Genomic DNA, 25,387 nt, shown 5'->3' with positions numbered 1-25,387 from the left:
AATTTGCATGGCCCATAAGTATACAGAGAAAGATATTATATTTTGTTGTTGTAGGGTATTATATAGTCATTACCATGATCCTCCGTCTCATATTTATCTTGCTTTCAGTTTACAACAGGTTGTTAGAATCTTCACTCCATGGTTTATCACAGAAACCTCAGATAAAAATAGAAACAAGGTTGCCTGTATTTTGCCTATCTGGAAGTTCAGTATCAGAGAGTGTGAGTTATTTATCCTTAGTCTCGTAGGTATTAAGTGGCAGAACTGGTACTCACAATGCTTGTGCTGGGATACTGCAGTAGGCATCTATGGAATTAGTTGTGTCTTCTAATGAGTTGTGTCTGTCACAGTCTCCCTCTCCTCATTCAACAGGATGCTCTGAACTCTGAAGGTGCCATGCTACAATAATGAGTTCCATCCTTGGAACGTGGGGGCTTGGGGCAAAGAGAGAGATGGCACGCTCTCTCCAGAGGGATGAAGGTGTGATGGGTAAACCTTTATAACTCTTGGGATCTACAATCAAGCAATCAATGGACTGAAGAGAAGAAGTAAAGAAACAGTCCCAAGAAAAATGGCCGAGAATGAAACATTTAACAATAAGCAGAGGCAAGTAAGCAGTTATATGGCATTTCAGCCTGTGCTTCCTATCACATCTAAGGTTTGGCTGCATTTTTGTTATTCCTTCAGGTTAATTGCCTAATTAATTCTTCCAATAAATTCCCTTTGTGTTTAAGCATTAGATGAAGTAAGTTTTTAAAGTGACTTAATACGGCTTTGCACTTTCTGGTTCCAGTAGGTGTTTAAAGATGAAATGTTCTCTAATGAGGTATTCAGACACCACTTCCCATATTTAGAAACTTCTCAACTGTAGTTTTCTTGATGTAAGTTATATATTCTCCCCTAGCTCTTTACTTACTCCCTCCTCAGTTACTGGTGTGTGAAACTTATATGGGTCCCATATGGGTCTTATATGTAAGTCCCATTGCCTATCCAATGGGTTCTGTTGGATAGAACATAATATGAATCTTCCTAGTCTCTCTGTTTCATGCATGACCCATATCTGATTCACTGGAATCCTTCACATCCCCTTTGACCTAATAAACTCTGGGATGGAAGCAGACCTCACAATCCTTGGGCTCATTCATCAACAGCTAACCACCCTGCCTGTAGCTCATTGAATTTGTCAGGTAGGAGTCACATTCCAGTCTACTGGGTTTTTTATACTGTGTGTTCACATGTTAAGTTCACCAAGTAGTCTCACCGAGGCTCCTCTAACTAGTTTTCAGGTAAGAATGGGCACAGCAAATCTCCCCATTAGTGGCAACACATTAGTGGAGCTCTTTCCTGAGGAATCATCTTTAAAAATTCCCTTCCTATTGAAAGAATCAAGCATTTTGCTTATTTTTTCTGTATAAACTATACCTCAGGGAAGTCAAATAGTTAATGAGGGTAAGTTTTACTCCATAAAAGTATTACAGATAATGAATAAAGAAGAAATAGGACACAATGTTAATTCTGAATCCTTAATGATGTAGTTGATCTAGGAAATGATCATTCATAGTCGTTACCAACATAAAAAGAGAAACTACCAGATGTTATATATTTCCTAGTAGAAGTATGTACCACCACCTCTAAAGTGTTCTTGCCAACATTTTATTTTGAATTAGTTCAATCTTCTAGATTTAACTACCAGGTTACAGGAAATACAGGGGATGGAAGAACATGTTAAAAGACACCATGAGGAAGTCGTTATTAAAGTTTAGTGTGTAGGGAACCTTACAGGACAAATGATCTGATTTTTTAAGAACCAAAAAATTGCAAAGGGAGAAAAGCAAGCATGAAAAAATATTGAGAGACTTAGGAAAAATAATCAAATGCAATGTATGATTCTTGTTTGGATTCTGATTCAAATTAAAGACTTTAAATAAAATGTGTAAGATGACAACATTGAAACACTGACTTCCAATTTGAGAATTATTTTTAATATTTAGATGTGATAATAAATGAAATCATGGCTATGTTTGAAAAAAATGGCCTTTATATTTAAAGGTATATAGTGACATATTTATGGACAAATTGATACTGGTATTTAGGCTATGTTTCATAATGATGCTGAGGAACTTGAATCTAGCCTGTTTCCTTCAGAGCCTAATGATGAAATTACTCTTGCAGTAAAGAAGGAAATGTATAGAAATAAGGGATTTGTCAGAAAAGTGTCCTGAGCAGTTTTATAGATTTGTGAGGGCCATGTAGGTGGGTAGTCAGTGATAAGTTAGAAAGCAGGTTAGAGCCAAACCTTGGAGGGCCTTAAAAAATAGGGTGGGTACGGGTTTCCCGGGGCCTCACCTGAATGATGCCCCGCTATTGCGCAGCGATTTGTTGTAAGAACCGCCGGTGACGAAACAATAAAGACCGGAAGCTGAGTTTTTATCCATTTCCTCTACATGACAAAGAAAGACTGGAAAAGTGGTTAAAGAATATGAAGCGAGATTCATGGGTTCCCAGGAAAGGACCTTTCTAAAAAAAAATCCCAGAAGAAAAACTTGGAAGATGAGAAAGAAGTGTGCCCAAAAGCCAAGTCAGAAGAATCATTTGTATTAAATGAGACAAAGAAAAATATAGTTAACACAAATGTGCCCCCTCAACATCCAGAATTACTTCATTCATCTTCCTTGGTAAAGCCACCAGCTCCTAAAACAGGAAGTATACAAAATAACATGTTAACTCTTAATCTAGTAAAACAACATACTGGGAAACCAGAATCTACCTTGGAAACATCAGTTTACCAAGATACAGGAATAGGTGGTTTTCACACATGTTTTGAGGATCTGAATTCTACAACCATTACTTTGACAACTTCAAATTCAGAAAGTATTCATCAATCTTTGGAAACCCAAGACGTTCTTGAAGTAACTACCAATCATCTTGCTAATCCAAACTTCACAAGTAATTCCATGGAAATAAAGTCAGCACAGGAAAATCCGTTCTTATTCAGCACAATTAATCAAACAGTTGAAGAATTAAATACAAGTAAAGATTCTGTTATTGCCATTTTTGTACCTGCAGAAAATTCTAAACCTTCAGTTAATTCTTTTATATCTACCCAAAAAGAAACTATGGAAATGGAAGACATAGACATCGAAGACTCCTTGTATAAGGATGTAGACTATGGGACAGAAGTTTTACAAATCGAACATTCTTACTGCAGACAAGATATAAATAAGGAACATCTTTGGCAGAAAGTCTCTAAGCTACATTCAAAGATAACTCTTCTAGAGTTAAAAGAGCAACAAACTCTAGGTAGACTGAAGTCTTTGGAAGCTCTTGTAAGGCAGTTAAAGCAGGAAAACTGGCTATCTGAAGAAAATGTCAAGATTATAGAAAACCATTTTACAACATATGAAGTCACCATGATATAGAATAACTAGGTTTTAAAACTATGATTGTTAAATAAGCTTTTTCCAGCCAAAGCAAACTACATGTAAAGTAAACTTTTTCCTGTATAAAGTTCTCATCTTAATGAACCTGTGAGAGTGTTGTAAAGTTATGAACTGTATTCTATTCTTGTAATGCTGATTTAAGAAAACTGAGACAGTTGGGCTGGAAAGAAAAGCAGTTTTATTACTTTATACTTTTCCAAATTAAAATTTAGCACATAAAAGGATTCAGTTATAACATGAGAAAACAAAGAAGTGGTCAAAGAGCACAGATTAGAAGTCAGGTTCAGGAATCAGTCCTGGGTCTACCACTGGCATATGACTTGGGCAAGTTACTTACGATTGTGCCTCAGTCCCTAATTTGTGAAATAAGCAGTTACTAGATTTCTAATCTGTTCTTTATAGAGCCTTCCCTTTTTATTAAGATACTTCTATTAGAACACATTTTCTATAAGGTAATGCATACTTAATACTGAAGTTGGCTAGAATTTGATGATACTAACTATGTATTTTTTCAATATTGAATTATGTGGTGTTTGACCTTTTGGCTATAGTTATATATTACAGTTATATATCTGTAATAGAAAGGAAGATAAAACTTTTTTTTTTTTTTAGATGGAGAGAAGGAATCTCACTCTGTAACCCAGGCTGGAGTGCAGTGGACTGATCTCAGCTCACTGCAGCCTCTGCCTCCTGGGTTCGAGCGATTCTCCTGCCTCAGCCTCCTGAGTAGCTGGGATTACAGGTGCACACAACCACATCCGGCTTATTTCTGTATTTTTAGTAGAAACGGGGTTTCACCATGTTGGCCAGGCTGGTCTCGAACTCCTGACCCCAGGTGATCCACCTGCCTCGGCCTCCCAAAGTGCTGTGATTTAGGCATGAGCTACTGCGTCTGGCCAAGATAGAACTTTTATAATTTTATGCCAGTTGAACTAAAGGAACCACCCATTAGCCCAGTTCTTAGGAGAGGTACTTCAAACTTGAAAGAATAACTTATATGTGGCTAACCATCAAATACATAGTCATCTAAGCTTCTAAATGTTCTGTATTTATACAGTTATATTTATAAACCAAAAATTTTAATGAGGTTAATTTTAAATATATTTTAGAAATCACAGTTTGTATCTGTTTCTTAGTAGGTGTGGCTTTTAAAATATGTGCTTGTTCATTGTTAAATTCCAGAATAATAGAGTAATACTTAATACTGTACATTCCCACTTATGTATATTTTATTAAAATTTATAAGCAAGAAATTATACACAAGTGGTCATGATCTTAGGGAAACAAAGATTTTCTCTTAGGAAAGAGAAGTGATGGTAATGTAAATAAAAATACTGTTTATATTCACATGATTTTAAGAAAACTGTAAAAGCAAAGACCGTAGTAATGACACAAATGTGACAGATGTTTTCTTAAAATTGGCAGTCAATATAATTATGTTTCTGCCTATGATATTGAGGAAGTTCTATCAGTCTGATTCTTAAGTTTTCTCATCTGTTAAGTAGATGATACTATTGTTTGGACGAATGGAGGCAAGATGGTGCACTTCCGGGTTCTTCTTCACCACCAACTTTTCCCGTGCCTGGGAAAATGCAGCCGGCGCCCAGGGAGGGTGCAGACCAACTGGGCATGCGCCAGGTGACGTCAATCTGAAGAGACCAAGATTTACCTGGTCGCACCTGCGGAACGCCCCCTGACACGCCCATGCCCCACCTATTGCCCTCCCACTCCTAGAAAAGCCGCTCTCCGCCATTGAGCCACGCGGCCTTCTCACAGCCCGGCAGACTTCCCAGCTTCCCAGTCCTGTCGGGATGTGGGAACTCCCTCCGAGAGCTTGGGGGAGGGGAACTCTGCCGGCCTTCTTTGCCGGAGGCTGACAGACTTCTTCTCCACACCCTTAGGTTACTAAAATAAACTAGCAGTTTTGCGCCTGACCTTTGCCTACTTGCTGGTTCTTTTGTGCTCGCTCTGGTGGTCTTAGAAAAACAAGACAACTATTACTTACCTTAAAGGGTGGCTTTAAGAATTTTGTAAGGAACAAATATGTTTTTGGTTCTGGAATATAGGAGGTGCTCAATAAAAGTTGATGCTGAATGGCAAAAAAAAAAAAAAAAAAAAAATAGAGTGGGTAATATGAACAAAATCATTATTTGAATATGTAGGGCACTATAATTTTCTGTACCAAAACTTTGTGATATAATTCAGTAATAATTTAAGTGCTATTCACCATGGTTTGTCAAAATAATAGAAGCTTCCTTTGATGGAAGATGAATTTTGAAAACGATTAGACCTATGGAAAATGAATAATGAATTTTAATAACCGTTTCTTAATAGTGACAGGAATCCCTTTTCATAATTTTACTGTGGTCACCTGGATTATATACTTTCAATCTTAAAGCCATGGAGAACCACAGTTAAAAGATAATGTATTTGTTCTGTACCCTATGTAGAGAAGAGCTGAGCCCATGTTTTCCTAGTGTTAGAGCTAGTTGGCCTGCAACATAGATGTTATTGTTTAAATTGGAATATGATTTGTATAAATTGGAATATGATTTGATTTGATCCTGAAAGATTTATTTTAATATCAAGATCAAGAGTCAAATGTTATTTTTACCCAGCTTCTCAGGTATGCCATGTTTAAGCCTCTTACAATTTGTGCATAACTGAAAGGAGATGCAGATTTGTTCTAGAGTTGAAAAAGAAGTTAGAAACATGGGTTCCAGAGTAAAGTCATAAGCCTAGTAACTGAGTGACTGCTGAACATGTGAAAGAGTCAGTAGGACTGCTGAGCACTATTGCTGGACTTTATTCAGAAGTAGATGCAGTTTACAAAATTTTCAGCCTAGATTTGTATACATACCCACATCTTCTCTGTGACATTTTGCAGTTTTGATAATATATTTCTTTTAGAAATTCTTCTCTCCTTTGCCTACATGGCACAGTTCATTTTCATCTTCTGGGCTGTCAGGAACATCTTCTTAAGTGTATTTCAAAGGCTCTGTCTTTGATTCTTTTTCTCATGTGATGTATTCTTTCAAGGGTGGCAATGTAGCGTCACAATTAAAAGTACAGAATTTCAAGTTAGGGAAACCTTGAATATTAGCTCTGTCACTTTCTGCTTTGTAATCTTGGAAAACTTAATACCTCCAGTGATCTTGGAAGATTTAATATTTCTAGTCTCATTTTCTTGTCTATAAAAATAAGCCACCTTCTTTCACCTCCCAGAATTGCTGGGATGTTAAAATGAGATATTATATAAAGCCCTTATTATAGTGCTTGGCACATAGAAGATGCTGAATAAACAGTACTAAAGATTATTCGCTTTTTTCAACTTCAAACCGTGTGCTTATGACTCTGTATCTTTAGCTAAATCTTTTCAATTGGGCTCTAAATCTCAATATGCAATAGTCTATTTTAGTGGTTCCCAAATGCCAATTTGTAGCTTGCTGTAAGTCAGTGATTGGCATTATACTGGTACAAGAGGAATTGAAAACGATAAGGACCCTTGGTTGATTTTTAAAATAAAGGCAAATTTATTTAATTTAATAAATTGCCTTTTATATTGACTCACTTTTTAATTTTTCATATTGAAATACCCTTTTATAAAAATGAAATGTTGTTATTAGTAGATGACAGGGTTTTGTTTTGATGTATCTTGACTTAGCAAAATAAAAGTTGGCAGTCTTTAATTGATTTCTCAAATTTATATGAATTATGCTGGCATGTGAACCCTTAAAGCTTAGGAACCCCTCATCCATTGGACAACTTTACTTGAATAAACCATGAACACCTCAAATTCAACACTGTAAAAAGTGTATTTCTTATTTCCTCCTCTCCCTACACATAAAACCCAACTTCCTTTTTATTCCCTATCCTAAAGGATGTCATAATCATTCATTCCAGTCAGTCCTCGGAAGATCTGAGTCATCCTCAAAGCCCTTTTAGGTGGTGGTACCCTTATATTCAATTGATTGCTAAATCCTTCAGTTCTATCTCTTGACACTTCTTGATTCATGCCCATTGCCACTATCATTATAGTTTTTTTTTTTGTTCTTGTTGCGATTGTTTTCTTTCTATCTCCAGACTCTTGCCATTCCAATTTGTCTTACCCTAAGCTGTCAGAAACTTCTTTTACTTTATTGCCTGAAATCCTTCAAGATCCCCTATAACCTTTGGGTTTAAGCATTTTAGTGCAGCCCAAATGTCCCTCCCTTCCCATCTATTACTTCACCTTCACAGGGATCCCTCATGCCTGCTGTTATTAACTACTTGCATCTATATTGCCCTGGGATCTTTGGACATTCAGTTCCACCTGCTGGTAAATATCCTTCTCTCCTCATTTAGAAAATTCCAATTAGTTATTCAAGATTCAGTTCATATATTCTTCCATCCCAAGCCTTCCCATACACCCCAGTCTGAATCTTGCATCTCTCTTCTCTGTCCCAAACCTTTGTCATAGTAACCAAACACAAGGTGATGCAATTTTTGAGGTACATAACTAGGTTTCCTTCTCATCTGCGGAAACTGCTTTTGGGAATCACACCTTGCACCTCTGTGTTTCAGTGCTTAATACAATCCTTGATACACTTAGGTGTCCAATAACTCTTAGCCGCATAAATGACTATAAACCTTATATTATAGAGTTAAAGCTTCTATTAGACTACATTTCTGCTCGCAAGAGTCCTGCAGACCAAAATGTTAACCCAAAATGGTGGAAACCCATAGTCATTGTATTTATTTTATAGTAGGGAATTGAAGCATATAAAACAGTATTGGTGTATTGGCACAACATTATATTATTTAATTTCATTATTGAATGAAAGTATTTGGCTGAGGGTATGAATAGGGGTTGAGCAGAGGGAATAGGATGCCTACTATTTACCATGGCTACACAACCCTAGGCCAAGATTTGTTTGTGAATATGCCCCTTTTCTTTTAGGTACTAAAGCATGTGTCTTATGCTATGTGCAGAAATAACCACACACACACACACACACACACACAGACCCACACACACGCACACATATTTATTTATTTAAAAAGATTATCAAGTGAGAGCAGTTGATCCAATAGTCTCTTTTCTTGATAAGAGTCCTAAAATCTTAATAATAATCCAGTATTTTCCTAAAGGATGGTCCTTGCTGTGAATTCTACCTAAAGACTCAGAGGGGACCCAAAGCAGTATCTGGTGCTTATCCGCAACTGTGCCTTTCACACTCCATTGTGCTGTCCTGTCCAAACGGTGTTTATGAGAAAGAAACTCCCTTACCTCCTCATAGTGGGTAAATTTGTTGAAAGGCTTTTACTGTCTAAGCCTGATCAAAGGCTTATATTTTCTTATATGTAATTGGTGACATCATATATATTCTTGATGGCATGAAGATACATTGGCGCTATATTAGTGAGAATGTGTAGATCTGCAGTTAACAAACACCCAACTAAGCTTTTGAGACAATTCTCTTACATTACAAAGAGTCTGGAGGAAGCAGTAAGTTAGTTCATCAGCTTAGTAATGTCATCAAGGACACTATTTCTTTGCACTTTCATGGGCCTCAGCATATTTAATTTTTGTCCTCCTTAATTGCATCATGGTGGCAAGATGGTTGTTGATGTTCTGAGCATCACTATGACTCAACATCATTCCAAGTAGAAGGGAAGCAAAAGGGAACATTAAATCATGGTTGGTAAGACTAATCATAATTCAGTCCTTGGGATTGGGCATATTATCAACCCAAACATAATTGAGCTTGTGTTAGCAAGAAAGAAGGGAGAGAACAGCTGTTATGTAGGCAATTAACATTGTCTACTACATATAATTCTTCTCGTTTAACTATGTGAAATATAACAGAGTTACATAAAGGCTCCACCTTGAAGTTTACTTCTGCTATATCTGTACCCAGGGCAACCTCACTTCTCCCTTTTTCCCCTTGATTCTCCATAAAGTAACCTTTCCTTCTCATGACAACTCTTCGTCCCCACCCAGTGGATTTGAGCAAGTCCTACTATATATTTATCACTACATATTAGGTTGAATGACATGAACTTACCAATTCTAACATATTCTTCTCACAAAAATTTCATAATTTACCCAAATCACTTGGGATTAATAGAAAATGAAACACCATGGATAGCAAGTGAATACAATCTGCTTAAAATTCCAGAGAATGTCTTCAACAGTGGAAAAAATCTATCCAATTTACAAATTGAACAAGTGTAAGACATTTGACATCTTCATTTGGGAAAAGGAAAAAGTCATCTGCTAATAACAGTTAATCATATTCTTAGAGAGTGTCAATAGTGGGCAAGGAGATATCCATTTTTATTTCTATAATTTGAGTAGGTTTATTCAGTCCTGTCCCACAGAGAGAGAAAATATATTGCCTTATGAATTTTTTTAAATAATGTGAACTGCTATTTACCTTATGACTTCTATCTCTCCCAGCTGTGAATACCACAATGGCTATATATTTTTTTAAAAACATGAAGTTCAATGGGGACTAATTAATCCTTCTACAGCAGAATACTTAAAATTAAAAGATGAGTGGAAAAATCCAGCCCAGTGGTGAAAGATAAGTGTCTCAAACACCCAAACATGGAGAAGATCCAGCACTGTGCAGAGAGCTATAGCCAGATTTTGTAACAGGAGAGGAAGTCATCTGGAAAATGGCATTTCTCACACACTGTCTGTAAGCCAGTCTCCTGGGTGGGAGTATCAGGTTAAACAACCCTTGCTGTTCTCTCATTTCTATGAATGTAATAAGACTCTGGCAATAGAATCATTCTTTTGTTCAGTGGTTTCCCACCTGCTGCTCACAAACTGCTAAAGTCATCCCCTTCCTCAATGTCTTCCCCACCAAGTTTCACATTCTTAGTCTGATATGTCCCTTGGGTGGACAAAATAGATCAATAGTATCAGAATTCAGCCTGCAATTCAGCCAAATAAAAAATAAAGCAGAGTGGCAATTATTAAAATGGAGGCCATTTAATAGCTGGACGAAGAGAGCATGAACACTGTTAAGGAGTTTAATGAGTGGGAGGAAAGAAAGAGGACTAGAAATAAATGCACAAATGACAAAACAGAAGTGAAGGCTTTCAGAAAACAAAAGCTTAAAGAGCCAACTTTGTTACACACAGAACAACAGCAAAGTAAGATAAAAGCTTTATGATAGTTGGGAAAATATAGATTCCAGTTTTGGCTTCACCAACAATTGATAGAATTGTGAACAAGCCGCTTAATCTTTACTTTTAAAAACAGCTTTATTGAAATATAGCTCACATTCTATAAAATTCACCAGCTTAAAGTGTACAATTCAACGCTTTCTGTTATATTCACAGAACTGAACAAAAATTAACACAATCTAATTTAGAGTGTTTCATCATCCTGAAAAGAAACCACATACCCATTAGCAGTCATTCATTCCCTAATTCTTTACTCCTCCAACCCCTGGCAGCCACTAAGCTACTTTCTCTTTCTAAAGATTTGTCCATTCTGAACATATTTTTGCAAATGGAGCCATGTATTATGTGGACTTTTATGACTGCTGCTTTCACTTAATATAATGTCTTAAGTTTCATCCATGTTGTAGCATGTATTAGTACTTTATTCCTTTTTATTGCCAAATAATATTTCATTATATGGATATATGATATTTTATGTATCCATTTATCACGCAGTAGGTATCTTGGTTTTTTCCCCTTTTAGATATTGTGGATAATGCTGCTGTGAGAATTCATGTAAAGGCTTTTTAAAGCCAATTAAATCTTGCTGTAACTTCATTCGTAAAAACTAGAGTTTATGCTCTATGTTTGTAAGTTTGAAGAAATCATTTCAGATGTCTTATTGATTTATGCCATAGGTATAGAAGGATACAATATAGATATATTTTCAGTTGATATTTCTGAAAACACAATTAGCAATAGCACATTTTAATTCTAGCTTTCAGTTAGTAAATAGATGAGAGCTCTTTAAATATTGGCTGATTAATAGACCCTTTGATTTTCTTTTGTGTTTATGTATCTAACCATTCATCCAATAGTTATCAAATACTTATGAGTGCCAATTCTGTGCTTTTCCCACAAGATATACAACGGTAAATAGGAAAGAACTTACACATAAGGAATTCATATTCTGGTAGAGGAGAAAGGACATGTGTACAAATCAGTGAAATACATGGTAGAAAGTGAGAATGACCTTTAATGAGACTCAGATACAGCCTCAGTGAGTTCAGAGATTCTTTGCTCACAACAATACTTTAACAAATTATTTTTCCAGTTTATTTCAACAAATTTTGTTGATATTTCAATAAGAATTTGTTGAGATGAATTAAGAAAAGCAATATTTATTTAGGTACGGAAAATTTAAAGGATCCAAGTAGGAAGTAATTGCTGTTTAAAGATGCTGTTGTTAAAGATCTTACAGTGGTGCATAATAATTGCCAAAGAGATCTGAAAGTGGTGGTAGCAGCTAGTTCCAGAAGCTCAAATCCTGTGCCTTATGGAGCTATATGATTATACTTTGACACACACACAAAAATCACCCTACATTGCTGTCCAGTTTATTTGAATGTACTTTGCACATTGTATTACGGTTCTCTAGAGAGACAGAGCTAATGGAATATATAAAGGGGAGTTTATTAATATTAACTCACATGATCACAAGGTCTCACAATAGGCCGTTTGCAGGCTGAGAAGCAGGGAAAACCAGTCCGAGTTACAAAACTGAGGAACTTGGAGTCTGATGTTCAAGGGCAGGAAGCATCCAGCACGGGAGAGAGATGTAGGCTGGGAGGCTAGGCCAGTCTTTCTTTTTACATTTTTCTGCCTGCTTATATTCTAGCCTCATTGGCAGCTGATTAGATTGTACCCACCCAACTTAGGGGTGGGTCTGCCTTTCTCAGACCACTGACTCAAATGTTAATCTCCATTGGCAACACCCTCACAGATACACCCAGGATCAATAATTTGCATCCTTCCATCCAATCAAGTTGACACTAGTATTAATCATCATACACACCAACATCTCCTTGGAAATAATTGTCACCTTTCCTTTTCCATCATTCTACCAAATATTCTGGAGGTCAACTAAAAATCCTTATAAAGGAGGTAACGTCTGAAACTATAAAGCAATAAGAGAAAAGAATTTTGTTAATTCATGTATCATAATCCAGTTGCTGTTTTACAAATACTCCCAAGAACTTACTGTCAGGGAATACTGCTGTATATCATATTTCCTTTTCTCAGAACTAATGACAACATTTGATACACTGAGATTTGCTGATTTGGTTAATTTATTAAAAATAATACAAATACATATACCAAAGATGCAATGTATTGGTTGCACATTGACTTGAAATAGCTTGATCATGGTATCCTGCAAAATTGATGCATTCCAATCATAACTATTATCTGTTTCTTTTCCTGAGAAACAATGTTAAAATGCATTCATTTGTAACAGAATGCTCTGAGATACTACGTCTGTGAATATTAGAATTTATCAAGAGTATCCTTTTAGTATAGTAGCAATCAATCATGGCTTCCAGCTTCATCCATGTCCCTGCAAAGGACAAGATCTTATTCCTTTTTATGGCTGCATAATATTCCATGGTGTATATGTACCACATTTTTCTTTATCCAGTCTATCCCTGATGGGCATTTGGGTTGATTCCATGTGTTTACTATTGTGAAAAGTGCTGCAATAAACATATGTATGTATGTATCTTTATAATATAATGATTTGTATTCCTTTGGGTGTATACTCAGTAATGGGATTGCTGGGTCAAAAGGTATTTGTAGTTCTAGATCCTTGAGGAATTGCCACACTGTCTTCCACAATGGTTGAACTAATTTACATTCCCACCAACAATGTAAAAGTGTTCCTATTTCTCCATAGACTTGCCAGCATCTGTTGTTTCTTGACTTCTTAGTAATCACCATTCTAACTGGTGTGAGATGGTATCTCATTGTGGCTTTGATTTGCATCTCTCTAATGATCAGTGATGTTGAACTGTTTTTCATATGTTTGTTGGCTGCATAAATGTCTTCCTTTGAGAAGTGTCTGTTCATGTCCTTTGCCCGCTTTTTGGTGGGGTTGTTTTTTTCTTGTAAATTTGTTAAGTTCCTTGTAAATTATGGATATTAGACCTTTGTCAGATGGGTAGATCGCAAAAATTTTCTCCCATTCTGTAGGTTGCCTGTTCACTCTGGTAATAATTTCTTTGTTGTGCAGAAGCTCTTTAGTTTAATTAGATTGCATTTGTCAATTTTTGTCAATTTTTATTTTTGTTTTAATTGCTTTTGGTGATATCATCATAACATCTTTGTCCATGCCTATGTCCTGAATGTTATTGCCTAGATTTTCTTCTAGGATTTTTATGGTTTTGGTTTTGCATTTAAGTCTTTAATCCACCTTGAGTTAACTTTTGTATAAAGTTTATAGAAGGTGTCCAGTTTCAGCTTTCTGCATATGGCTAGCCAGTTTTCTCAGCATCATTTATTAAATAGGGAATGCTTTCCTTATTGCTTGTTTTTGCCAGATTTGTTGAAAATCAGATGATTGTGGATATGTGGTCTTATTTCTGAGATCTCTATTCTGTTTCATTGGTCTATGTGTCTGTTTTGGTACCAGTATCATGCTGCTTTGGTTACTGTAGCCTTGTAGTATAGTTTGAAGCCAGGTAGCATGATGCCTCCAGCTTTGTTATTTTTGTTTAGGATTGTCTTGGCTATATGGGCTCTTTTTTTTTGTTTTGTATCAATTTTAAAGTAGGTTTTTCTAATTCTGTGAAGAATGTCAATGGTAATTTTTTGGGAATAGCACTGAATCTATAAATTACTTTGGACAATGTGGCCATTTTCACGATATTGATTCTTTCTATCCACAAGGATGAAATGTTTTTCCATTTGTTTGTGTCCTCTCTTATTTCCTTGAACAGTGGTTTGTAGTTCTTCTTGAAGAGTCTTTCATATCCCTTGTTAGGTGTATTCCTGGGTATTTTATTCTCTTTGTAGCAATTGTAAATGGAAGTTCATTCATGATTTGGCTCTCTGCTTGTCTATTGTTGGTGTATAAGAATGCTTGTGATTTTTGCACATTGATTTTGTATCCTGAGACTTTGCTGAAGTTGCTTATTAGCTTAAGAAGCTTTTGGGAGAGGTCAATTTTTAAGAAGTGACTTTCCTAAATAGATAGGTTTTGTTAAGTATACAGCCACTCTCATTGGGAAGAAACAAGCTTCTCATTAAGAAGCTTTTGGGAGAGGTCAATTTTTAAGAAGTGACTTTCCTAAATAGATAGGTTTTGTTAAGTATACAGCCACTCTCATTGGGAAGAAACATGGGTAAGTTGGGAAAAGAGTACCCATTTTACTGAACAATTCTGGAGAAAAATCAAATGACCTTGAAAATGGGTTCTGCCATAAATTTGTTGAGAATAAGTGTAAGTATTCCCACACCCCGTCAAGAAATCTTACTCTGATTTATCTGGTCAGTTCCTTCTAACACTTTTCTACAGTAACCATTCCAAACTTTTCTTTTTTTCTTCAAACTCCAACCTGACTGAACTCATGTCTGCCAATGATATACTCATTCTCAGAATAACTTTAATGATAATAAAGAAAATGTAATTCATTAACTAGAGAGCCTCTTAATTTCTTCCAACACATAAATGTCCCTTATGTTCAATGGAAGAGAATAGAGGTCTCAGAAGTAAGACCACACATCTACAATCATCTGATCTTCAACAAATCTGGCAAAAACAATGAATGGGGTATAACTACACCCATTCACACTTCTCTCTTCCTGTGATAACTGAAAATCATCTCTCCTCTCTAAAGCTTATCTTAGTACCTATCCTCTAAGTCTCTTTTTAGGATGGATATTTGCTATCTGACCCTTGGTGGCTGCTTTCCACCATTTTCTCCTGCTCATGTCCCAGGAGACTGATCTATGTGACCTATATAAATGCTACCTTGCCTCTGGCATTTGGTTGGACGTGGTCAGTGGAAGTCACCAACATTTGATCAGAGATTAGGAGAATGGTGAGGCCGCGATATTTATTCCTCTTTTCCAAGCTGCAGAGTTGGCATCGCTGTGTTCCTGCATCAAAGGCCACAGCACTTACACTGGGAAGTTGGCTCCTACAGCTACATACATTATATACATTTCTCAAAGTCTTTGGTAACCATCTCTTTCTTTCTTTCTTTCTTTTTTTTTTTTTGGACAGAGTCTTGCTCTGTTGCCCAGGCTGGAGTGCAGTGGCCTATGATCTCAGCTCACTGCAACCTCCACCTCTTGGGTTCAAGCGATTCTCCTGCCTCCGTCCCCCAAGTAGCTGGGATTACAGGCACGTGCCATCATGCCCAGCCAATTTCTGTCTTTTTAGTAGAGATGGGGTTTCACCATATTGATCAGGCTGGTCTTGAACTCCTGACCTCAAGTGGTCCACGTGCTTTGGCCTCCCAAAGTGCTAGAATTACAGGCATGAGTCACTGTGCCTGGCCATGTTTCATTTCTTATCAGGCATAGCTGAGGAACCTATTGCTGATACCAGGAGTGCGTCACTGTCTTCAGTTTCTTTCCCTTATTCTATCCATAATTTTGTCAGTGGATCATTCATTAACTCACTTTGTTTCCCTGCTCTTTTTTTTGAGTTGCTGCTACTTGACAAGACCCTGACTGATACACTTCCCTCCTACTTACTTAAGAACTATTCTCTGTCAAAAAAATTATTACAAACTTGGAAATAAGGACAAAGGAAGAACAGCATGATCTTTCATTGTCTTATAGGTGTTTGCTTTATTGGTCTACCCAAAGATTATCCAAGGGGATGTACTTTGTTCACCTCACGGTTTATTATGGGGTAGATATGCTTAGTGAAGTTACATGCTAATTTATGTATTTTTGCTCTATAATGTTACAAATAATTTCTGTCCAAGTTTTCTCTTTCATAAAAAGATAACTCCAAAGCCTCCAGTTTTTTCAGGATATTAATAAATTTCACAATGTAGCAATCTTATCCTCATATTCCTTTATTAAATTTCTTATAATAAATCAGCTATTCAAATCACTTTGAGTAGGTCTTAACATTTTCCTGGTTAATTCATTAATCAATGAATTAAATGATGCCTTTAATACATGTTCACTTTATATTTGCATTAGAATCATGATTTTACCTCTATGAAAATTCCGCTTTAGCACCTCTTTTGAATATCTTTCCTGTCTTATTCCCACAGCTTCAATCTTTCCTTATCTATTGGTTCCTTGGCTTATGCATTTGAGCATCCTCAAATCTAAACAAAAAACCCAAAGCCTCCTGCATTTCCACCTATACTTTATACTTCTTGCAAGAGTTGCCATCATACACATGCATTGTTCGTTTCTTCACTTCATATTTACTTCTCCTTCTACTAACTTGATTTCTTCCTCCATGATTCTAATGAAACTGCTCATGTCAAGGTAGTTAACGACCTCCTTATTCAATTTAATAAACATATTAAATTCTAAAGCTGTTCAATTTCATCATTCTGTTTGACTATGCTATCTCTTTTCATTATATATATATATTTATTTATTTTTCATAGAATCTTGCATTATTGATTTCATTTTCATTTTTTTCTTTTCTTTTCTTTTTCTTTTCTTTTTTTTTTTGAGACAGAGTCCTGCTCTGTCGCCCAGGTTGGCATATAGTAGTGCGATCTTGGCTCACTGACATCATCACCTCTCGGTTCAAGCAATTCTCCTGCCTCAGCCTCCTGAGTAACTGGGATTACAGGAGTATGCCACCACACCCGGCTAACTTTTTTTTTGTATTTTTAGTAGAGACAGGGTTTCTCCACGTTGATCAGGCTGGTCTTGAACTCCTAACCTCAGGTGATCCACCCACCTTAGCCTCCCAACGTGCTGGGATTACAGGCATGAGCCACCTTGTCCAGTCTCTTTTTTCTTTCTGGTTGAAATTTTAAGCCTTTTTGGTTGCTTTTAAGAGTGATTGTACCTGGACGGGCATGGTGGCTCACGCCTGTAATCCCAGCACTTTGGGAGACCGAGGCAGGTGGATCACCTGAGGTCAGGAGTTTGAGACCAGCCTGATCAACGTGGAGAAACCCTGTCTCTACTAAAAATACAAAATTAACTGGGCATGGTGGCACATGCCTATAATCCCAGCTATTTGGGAGGCTGAGGCAGGAGAATCGCTTGAGCCCAGGAGGCGAAGGTTGCGGTGAGCCGAGATCCTGCTACTGCCTGCCAGCATGCCAGCCTGGGTGACAGAGCGGGACTCCGTCTCAAAAAAAAAAAAAAAAAAAAAAAAAAAAAGAGAGAGTGGTCGTGCCTCAAGATTTTTGCCTGAGCCTTCTTTTCCTTCTTTTCTTTTTTTCCAGCTTGATCTTTTATTTTCTCCTGCTTGGAGTAAAGTGAGAAAGTGAGGAGGAAAAATAGCCCAGGGATTTTATTAGTTGGAATTCCACAATTTCTTTTAACTTTATATTTTGATATAACTTAGACTTTATGTAAAAGTTGCAGAAATAGAGTTCTTGTATACCCCTCTCTCAGTCTCTCCAAATATTAACATCTTCTGTCACCATAGTACAATACTTGACACCAGGAAGTTGGCATTGATACAATACTATTAACTACAGACCTTATTCGGGTTCACTAGTTTTCTCACTAATGTGTCCTCTTCTTCTAGAATCTAATCCAGGATTCCACACTGAATTAATTGTCATAAATTCTTAGTCTCCTCCAGTTGGTGATGGCTCCTCAGTCCTTCCTTGTCTTTCAAGATCTTGACACTTTGAAGAGTACTGGTCAGTCATTTTGTAGAATGTCCCACAATCTGCACTCATTTGAAGTTTTCTAGGATTAGACTGAAGTATGTCTATTTGGAAAAAACACCAGAGAAGTAGTGTATCACATCAGAATTTATATAACATCCATAACATCCATAGATTTTCTAACTAGTGATGTTAACGTTGCTCATTTGATTAACGTGATGTCTACCAGACTTCTTCATGGAAAAGCAACAACATTACTAATCATTAGAGAAATGCAAATCAAAACCACAATGAGATACTGTCTCACATTAGTCAGAATGGTTATTACTAAAAGGTCAAAAACAACAGTTCCTGGAGAGGCTGTGCAGAAAAGGACACACTGATATACTGTTGGTGGGAATGTAAATTAATTCAGCTACTGCGGAAAGCAGTTTGGAGATTTCTCAAAGAACTTAAATTGGAAATACCATTTGACCCAGTAATGGTAATAATTACTGGGTATATATACAAAAGAAAACAAATCAGACTGAGCGTAGTCATTCATGCCTGTAATTTTAGCATGTTGGGAGGCTGAGGCAGGTGGATTGCTTGAGCTAGTAGTTGGAGACACCTGGGCAACATGAGGAAACCCCATCTCTACAAAAAATTCAAAACTTAGCTGGGCATGATGGCATGCACCTGTAGTCCCAGTTACTCAGGAGGCTGAGGTGGGAGGATCGCTTGAACCCAGGAGGTTGAGGTTGCAGTGAGCTGAGATCATGCCGCTGCACTCCAGCCTGTTGACAGAGCAAGACCCTGTCACATTAAAAAAAGGAAAGAAATCATTCTACCAAAAGATACATGCACTTGCATGTTCACTGCAGCACAATTTACAATAGCAAAGACATGGAAACAATCTATGTGCCCATCAACAGTGGACTGGATAAAGAAAATGTGGTTCATATACATCATAGAATATTATGCAACCATCAAAAAGAATGAGATTATGTATTTTGCAGCCACATGGATTAAGCTGGGGGCCATTATCCTAAATGAACTAACATAAGAACAGAAAACCAAATACTGCATGTTCTCACTTATAAGTGGGACCTAAACACTGGGTACTCATGGACAAAAAGTTGGCAACAATAGAAACTGCAGATTACTGGAGGTGAGAGTGAGAGAGGGGGCAAGGGTTGAAAAACCAACTATTGGGCACTATACTCAGTACCTGGGTAATGAGATCATCTGTATCCCAGGCCTCAGCATCATACAATATATGCTGAGACAGGATCTTGCTGTGTTGCCTAGGGTAGTCCCAAACTCCTGGTTTCGAATGATTATATGACCTCAGCCTCCAGAAGCTAGGATTACAGATGTGCAACACAATGCCCAGCTTCACCAGATAATTTTTAATAACAAAGGGTAAAGTAGTAGTGTTTTTTCCTTCTTATTCTCCATATACTTCACACATGATTCTGTTCTTTTTCACAACTTCAATTACCATTTAATTTAGCTGTCTGGTACAGGCCTAGCTTTATCTACAAAGCACCAGATCTGCACATCCAACTGCTATCAGACATCTTGGATGTCCCAACATATCTCAGACTCCAAATAGCCACAAAAGAACTAAACATTCTTACATTTGCTGCCTCTTCTGTGCTTCCTAAATTATTGAATAGTGCCACCAGCACTAGGTTACTTAAGCCAGAAACCTGGACACTTTTCTTGGATTTTCTACCTTACCTTATATATTCAGTTAGACTCTAATTGGGACAATTCTACCTTTTAACTATTTCTCAGATCTATTCTTGTCTGCACCCTAACTCCTACCTTTTGGGTTAGGCTGCAAACATTCAACTTGCCCCTAGTTACCCTCCCTACTTCTGTTTTGCCTGTTCTGTGCCGTTTATCTAAAGTGCGATTTTAACAATCTCACTTACTTTTAACCCTTAAATACCTCCTATTTCCTTTGGATAAGTCCAAAGTCCATATCATGCTCCTTCATCTTCCAAGCCTGCCTTCTGCTACCATCACATTTCTTGCTATTTAATTCACCAACTCTTTGTTCCAGCCATAGAAGGGGGCATAAAGGCCCAGTGAGACCCAAATACTGAGCTTCATTGAAATAGGCTTGCACTATGTTCTCTACAGAATACAAGATTATCAACCAAAGGGGAAGCAGAGGTAACAAAAATAATAAAAATATATTTGCAAATTGTAGTTGATAAACTGAGTTTACATAACAATAGTTTTAATTGGAAGAAATTAAAGCTATTACTTGCAGGCCACTTGCTGCCCTGTACCTCTTTCTGACTGTGCCAAGATTGTAAAAACTGACTGCACTTTACTGGGGCCATTTTTCAGGGTTGTTTATGCAGTTGGTAATCTTGAAAGATGAGGTAGCATCTTCTCTTAACTCCAGTCAGAGAACAAGTCTGCTTCCTCCTTTCTGTGAAAGTGCTGGATTCTCCAGTCTCAGTGTTCCTCAGCAGGGCTGCAGATACTCTGCTTGTGTAGCATCCATCTGAGCGCCTCAGTGTCTCCCCCATGGGATTTGGGGCAAGAGGAATCACTGCGAATCTGCGGATGCTCCTGCTGCTGGCTGCACTGTGCAAAATAAAATCTTTTGTTTTTTACTCAGGAATTTTATCTCTGGCTAACATTCGGGAAGGAACAAAAGGCTAATTTGTTAACTTGTAAATAAAATTCAACTTGAATGTTTTATATTTTTAAAGTAGGTAGTTCTTTTGCTTTCACATCATTGTAAGAAATGTTGATCACATTCCACTTTTCTCCTGAAAAGGAAATTAAAATAACCAATGATGATCCCAGTTAACAATGGCATCTGACACCCCCACTTTGAAGCATTCCTCAGTAGTGATAGGTCAGCATTCTGTATTCACTTTTTCAATTCACAATCATGATACTTAAGGCTGTGTTAGGAATGCAAAGTCATGTTATTCTCAGATTCTCCAGAGCATCTGAAGTTTAAGTGATTTATCATTTTATTTTTTCAAAAATAAATCAACACCTGTAATGTATTGATACAACCACAATAACATAGATTGTCAGATCCTGGTTAGAGTATTTGAAAGGATGTATGGACAGTGAACTGAATGAGGAAGTCCAAAATTGAACCCAGATTTTCATTAATTCATTCTGTAGACAATAAGCACCTCCAGATTTCCAGGCACTACTCTAGAAAGTAAGAATATGGAAATATGAGACAAGATCCTTGAAGTCTTGCAAAGCTCACAGCTGAAGGAAGAGACTGACATGCAAACATTTCTAAGATGATGTAATAAGACTTTTGATAAAACTCAGCATACAACTACACTAAAGTGCCCAGTGCACATGAATGCCCACCCATGTTCACACATAAAATACTTTTAACTCCATTATCCAGAAAACACTACTGTTCATAGTTTGGTAGATATGGTAGATACCGTTTTAGACTAATATTTTTTATCCTGGGAATACATATACAACATATATATATGTTGTGTATACATATGTATATACTTAATTTAATATATATGTATGAAAGTATAATTACTTATATATACTTAATTTAATATACCATCATATAATATATATTATATATACTTACATATGTACTTATAAATATATATACTTATGTAATATATATAGATTTTATATATGTAATTAAGAAAACACAATAAATGCTACTAAAATACATGCTGTGCTATAAGTTTATAAATATCCAGAAACCCTTTTCTATGACAGCTTATATATACATAATATATTATATATTATATATAATTATATATATATAATAAAACGAAATCATTAGGAATCCTAAATGTGAACTATACTTCATTGTCCAAAGAATTTGAAAATACATAATTTGTCTAACAAACTTTCTGTGTTTTCCCAAGCCTTCATAAAGGAAAGTGATAGTATTCATATTCAGTTGCATTCACTGAGTATACATAAGGAAAATACTTCTATTTCGTTACTGTTCAGGACTGAAATGACAAATTAAATTCATGAGGAATCAAATTCACTTGGAACACACAGCTTAGTATTTTAAATTCTAAACTGATAAGAATGGCCAGGATTTGAAAACGTTTCATGTATTGTATTTGCATTTTTGAATTTCAAAGACCTGCTATTAATTTGGTTACCATAGACTTCAAATGAATGAGTACAATAGCAAGTTTACTACGTGTATTTGCCAGCACCCCAGTGAAATGTTCTTTATTTTATTTTTGTTTTTTATTATACTTTATGTTCTAGGGTACAGGTGCACAACATGCAGGTTTGTTACATATGTATACATGTGCCATGCTGGGGTGCTGCACCCATTAACTCATCATTTATATTAGGTATATCTCCTAGTGCTATCCCTCCCCCTTCCTCCAATTCCACAACAGGCCCCAGTGTGTGACATTCCCCTTCCTGTATCTAACTGTTCTCATTGATCAATTCCTACCTATGAGTGAGTACAGGCGGTGTTTGGTTTTCTGTTCTTGCAAGAGTTTGCTGAGAATGATGGTTTCCAGCTCCATCCATGTCCCTAAAAAGGACATGAACTCATCCTTTTTTATGGCTACATAGTATTCTATGGTGTATATGTGCCACATTTTCTTAATCCAGTCTGTCATTGATGGACATTTGGGTTGGTTCCAACTCTCTGCTATTGTGAATAGTGCCACAATAAACATATGCATGCTTGTATCTTTATAGCAGCATGATTTATAATCCTTTGGGTATATACCCAGTAATGGGATGGCTGGGTCATATGGTATTTCTAGTTCTAGATCCTTGAGGAATCGTCACACTGTCTTCCACAATGGTTGAAGTAGTTTACAGTCCCACCAACAGTGTAAAAGTGTTCCTATTTCTCCACATCCTCTCCAGCACCTGTTGTTTCCTGACTTTTTAATGGTTGCCATTCTAATGGTGTGAGATGGTATCCCATTGTGATTTTGATTTGCATTTCTCTGATGGCTAGTGATGATGAGCATTTTTTCATGTGTCTTTTGGCTGCACAAATGTCTTCTTTTGAGAAATGTCTGTTCATATCCTTTGCCCATTTTTTGATGGGGTTGTTTGTTTTTTTCTTGTAAATTTGTTTGACTTCTTTGTTGGTTCTGGATATTACCCCTTTGTCAGATGAGTAGATTGCAAAAATTTTCTCCCATTTTGAAGGCTGCCTGTTCACTCTTATGGTAGTTTCTTTTGCTGTGCAGAAGCTCTTTAGTTTAATTAGATCCCATTTGTCAATTTTGGCTGTTGTTGCCGTTGCTTTTGGTGTTTTAGACATGAAGTCCTTGCCCATGCCTATGTCCTGAATAGTATTGCCTAGGTTTATTCCAATCAATAGAAAAAGAGGGAATCCTCCCTAAGTCATTTTATGAGGCCAACATCATCCTGATACCAAAGCCTGGCAGAGATACAACAAAAAAAAAAAAAGAGAGAATTTTAGACCAATATCCCTGATGAACATCAATGCAAAAATCCTCAATAAAATACTGGCAAATCGAATCCAGCAGCATATCAAAAAGCTTATCCACCATGATCGAGTGGGCTTCATCTCTGGGATGCAAGACTGGTTCAATATATGAAAATCAATAAACATAATCCAGCATATAAGCAGAACCAAAGACAAAAACCACATGATTATCTCAACAGATGCAGAAAAGGCCTTTGACAAAATTCAACAGCCCTTCATACTAAACACTCTCAATAAATTTGGTATTGATGGAACATATCTCAAAATAACAAGAGCTATTTATGACAAACCCACAGCCAATATCCTACTGAATGGGCAAAAACTGGAAGCATTCCCCTTGAAAACTGGCACAAGACAGGGATGCCCTCTCTCACCACTTCTATTCAACATAGTATTGGAAGTTCTGGCCAGGGAAGTCAGGCAAGAGAAAGAAATAAAGGTTATTTAATTAGGAAAAGAGGAAGTCAAATTGTCCCTGTTTACAGGTGACGTGATTGTATATTTAGAAAACCCCATCATCTCAGCCCAAAATCTCCTTAAGCTGATAAGCAACTTTAGAAAAGTCTCAGGATACAAAATCAATGTGCAAAAATCACAAGAATTCTTATACACCAATAACAGACAAACAGAGAGCCAAATCATGAGTGAACTCCCATTCACAATTGTTTCAAAGACAATGGAATACCTAGGAATCCAACTTACAAGGTATGTGAAGGACCTCTTCAAGGTGAACTACAAACCACTGCTCAATGAAATAAAAGAGGACACAGACAAATGGAAGAACATTCCATGCTCATGGATAGGAAGAATCAATATTGTGAAAATGGTCATACTCCCCAAGGTAATTTATAGATTCAATGCCATCCCCATTAAGCTACCAATGACTTTCTTCACAGAATTGGTAAAAACTACTTGAAGTTCTTATGGAACCAAAAAAGAGCCCACATTGCCAAGACAATCCTAAGCCAAAAGAACAAAGCTGGAGGCATCATGCTACCTGACTTCAAACTATACTACAAGTCTACAGTAACCAAAACAGCATGGTACTGGTACCAAAACAGATATATAAACCAATGGAACAGAACAGAGCCCTCAGAAATAATACCACACATCTACAACCATCTGATCTTTGACAAACCTGACAAAAACAAGAAATGGAGAAAGGATTCCCTATTTAATAAATGCTGCTGAGAAAACTGGCTAGCCATAAGTAGAAAGCTGAAACTGGATCCCTTCCTTACACCTTATACAAAAATTAATTCAAGATGGATTAGAGACTTAAATGTTAGACCTAAAACCATTAAAAACCCAGTGAAATTTTACATGGCAGGAAATCTTTCTTCTGTCTGTCACAAGATCACTGAAACATGGTGTCCAAGGGAAAAATGGCTGTTGTCCTCTTTCTTAAAGGGTAACTGCAGGTGAGGCTGTGACTTGAAAAATGTGAGTGTGGCAAATATAGCAGTTTGCCCACTGAATGCCCATATATGGAGCCTTCTCCCTACATAACATGGTACCATCCACTGAGATGTAAGTATGACTCAGTTGAGTGAGGCTTCCCAGAAAGCCATGGCTTTCGTGATGAGGAAGGACAAGCACAGCCGGCTGCCCCTTCTGCCTCATTCTTAACTTTGCTCCACTCTCTTTCTTCTTTCCTTGCACTGCGGAATCACGAGGCGATGATGAGGAAAAGAAGGTCTATGTGGCAAAGGCACAAG

The 25,387-nt window shown here is 36.9% G+C and overlaps 1 protein-coding gene across 1 annotated transcript; it reads left to right on the top strand.

Annotated features, from left to right (window-relative positions):
* The first annotated feature begins 2,350 nt into the window (after positions 1-2,350).
* LOC111533345 (THAP domain-containing protein 5-like) lies at positions 2,351-3,419 on the top strand. Its single transcript, XM_023200161.2, is given in 2 exon segments — positions 2,351-2,502; positions 2,504-3,419. Coding segments are annotated over 2 exon segments (1,068 nt in total).
* The last annotated feature ends 21,968 nt before the right edge of the window (positions 3,420-25,387 follow it).

Source organism: Piliocolobus tephrosceles, chromosome 3 (genome assembly GCF_002776525.5).
Source record: "Piliocolobus tephrosceles isolate RC106 chromosome 3, ASM277652v3, whole genome shotgun sequence".
Taxonomy (NCBI): domain Eukaryota; kingdom Metazoa; phylum Chordata; class Mammalia; order Primates; family Cercopithecidae; genus Piliocolobus; species Piliocolobus tephrosceles.
This window is presented reverse-complemented; position numbering and strand designations above follow the sequence as displayed.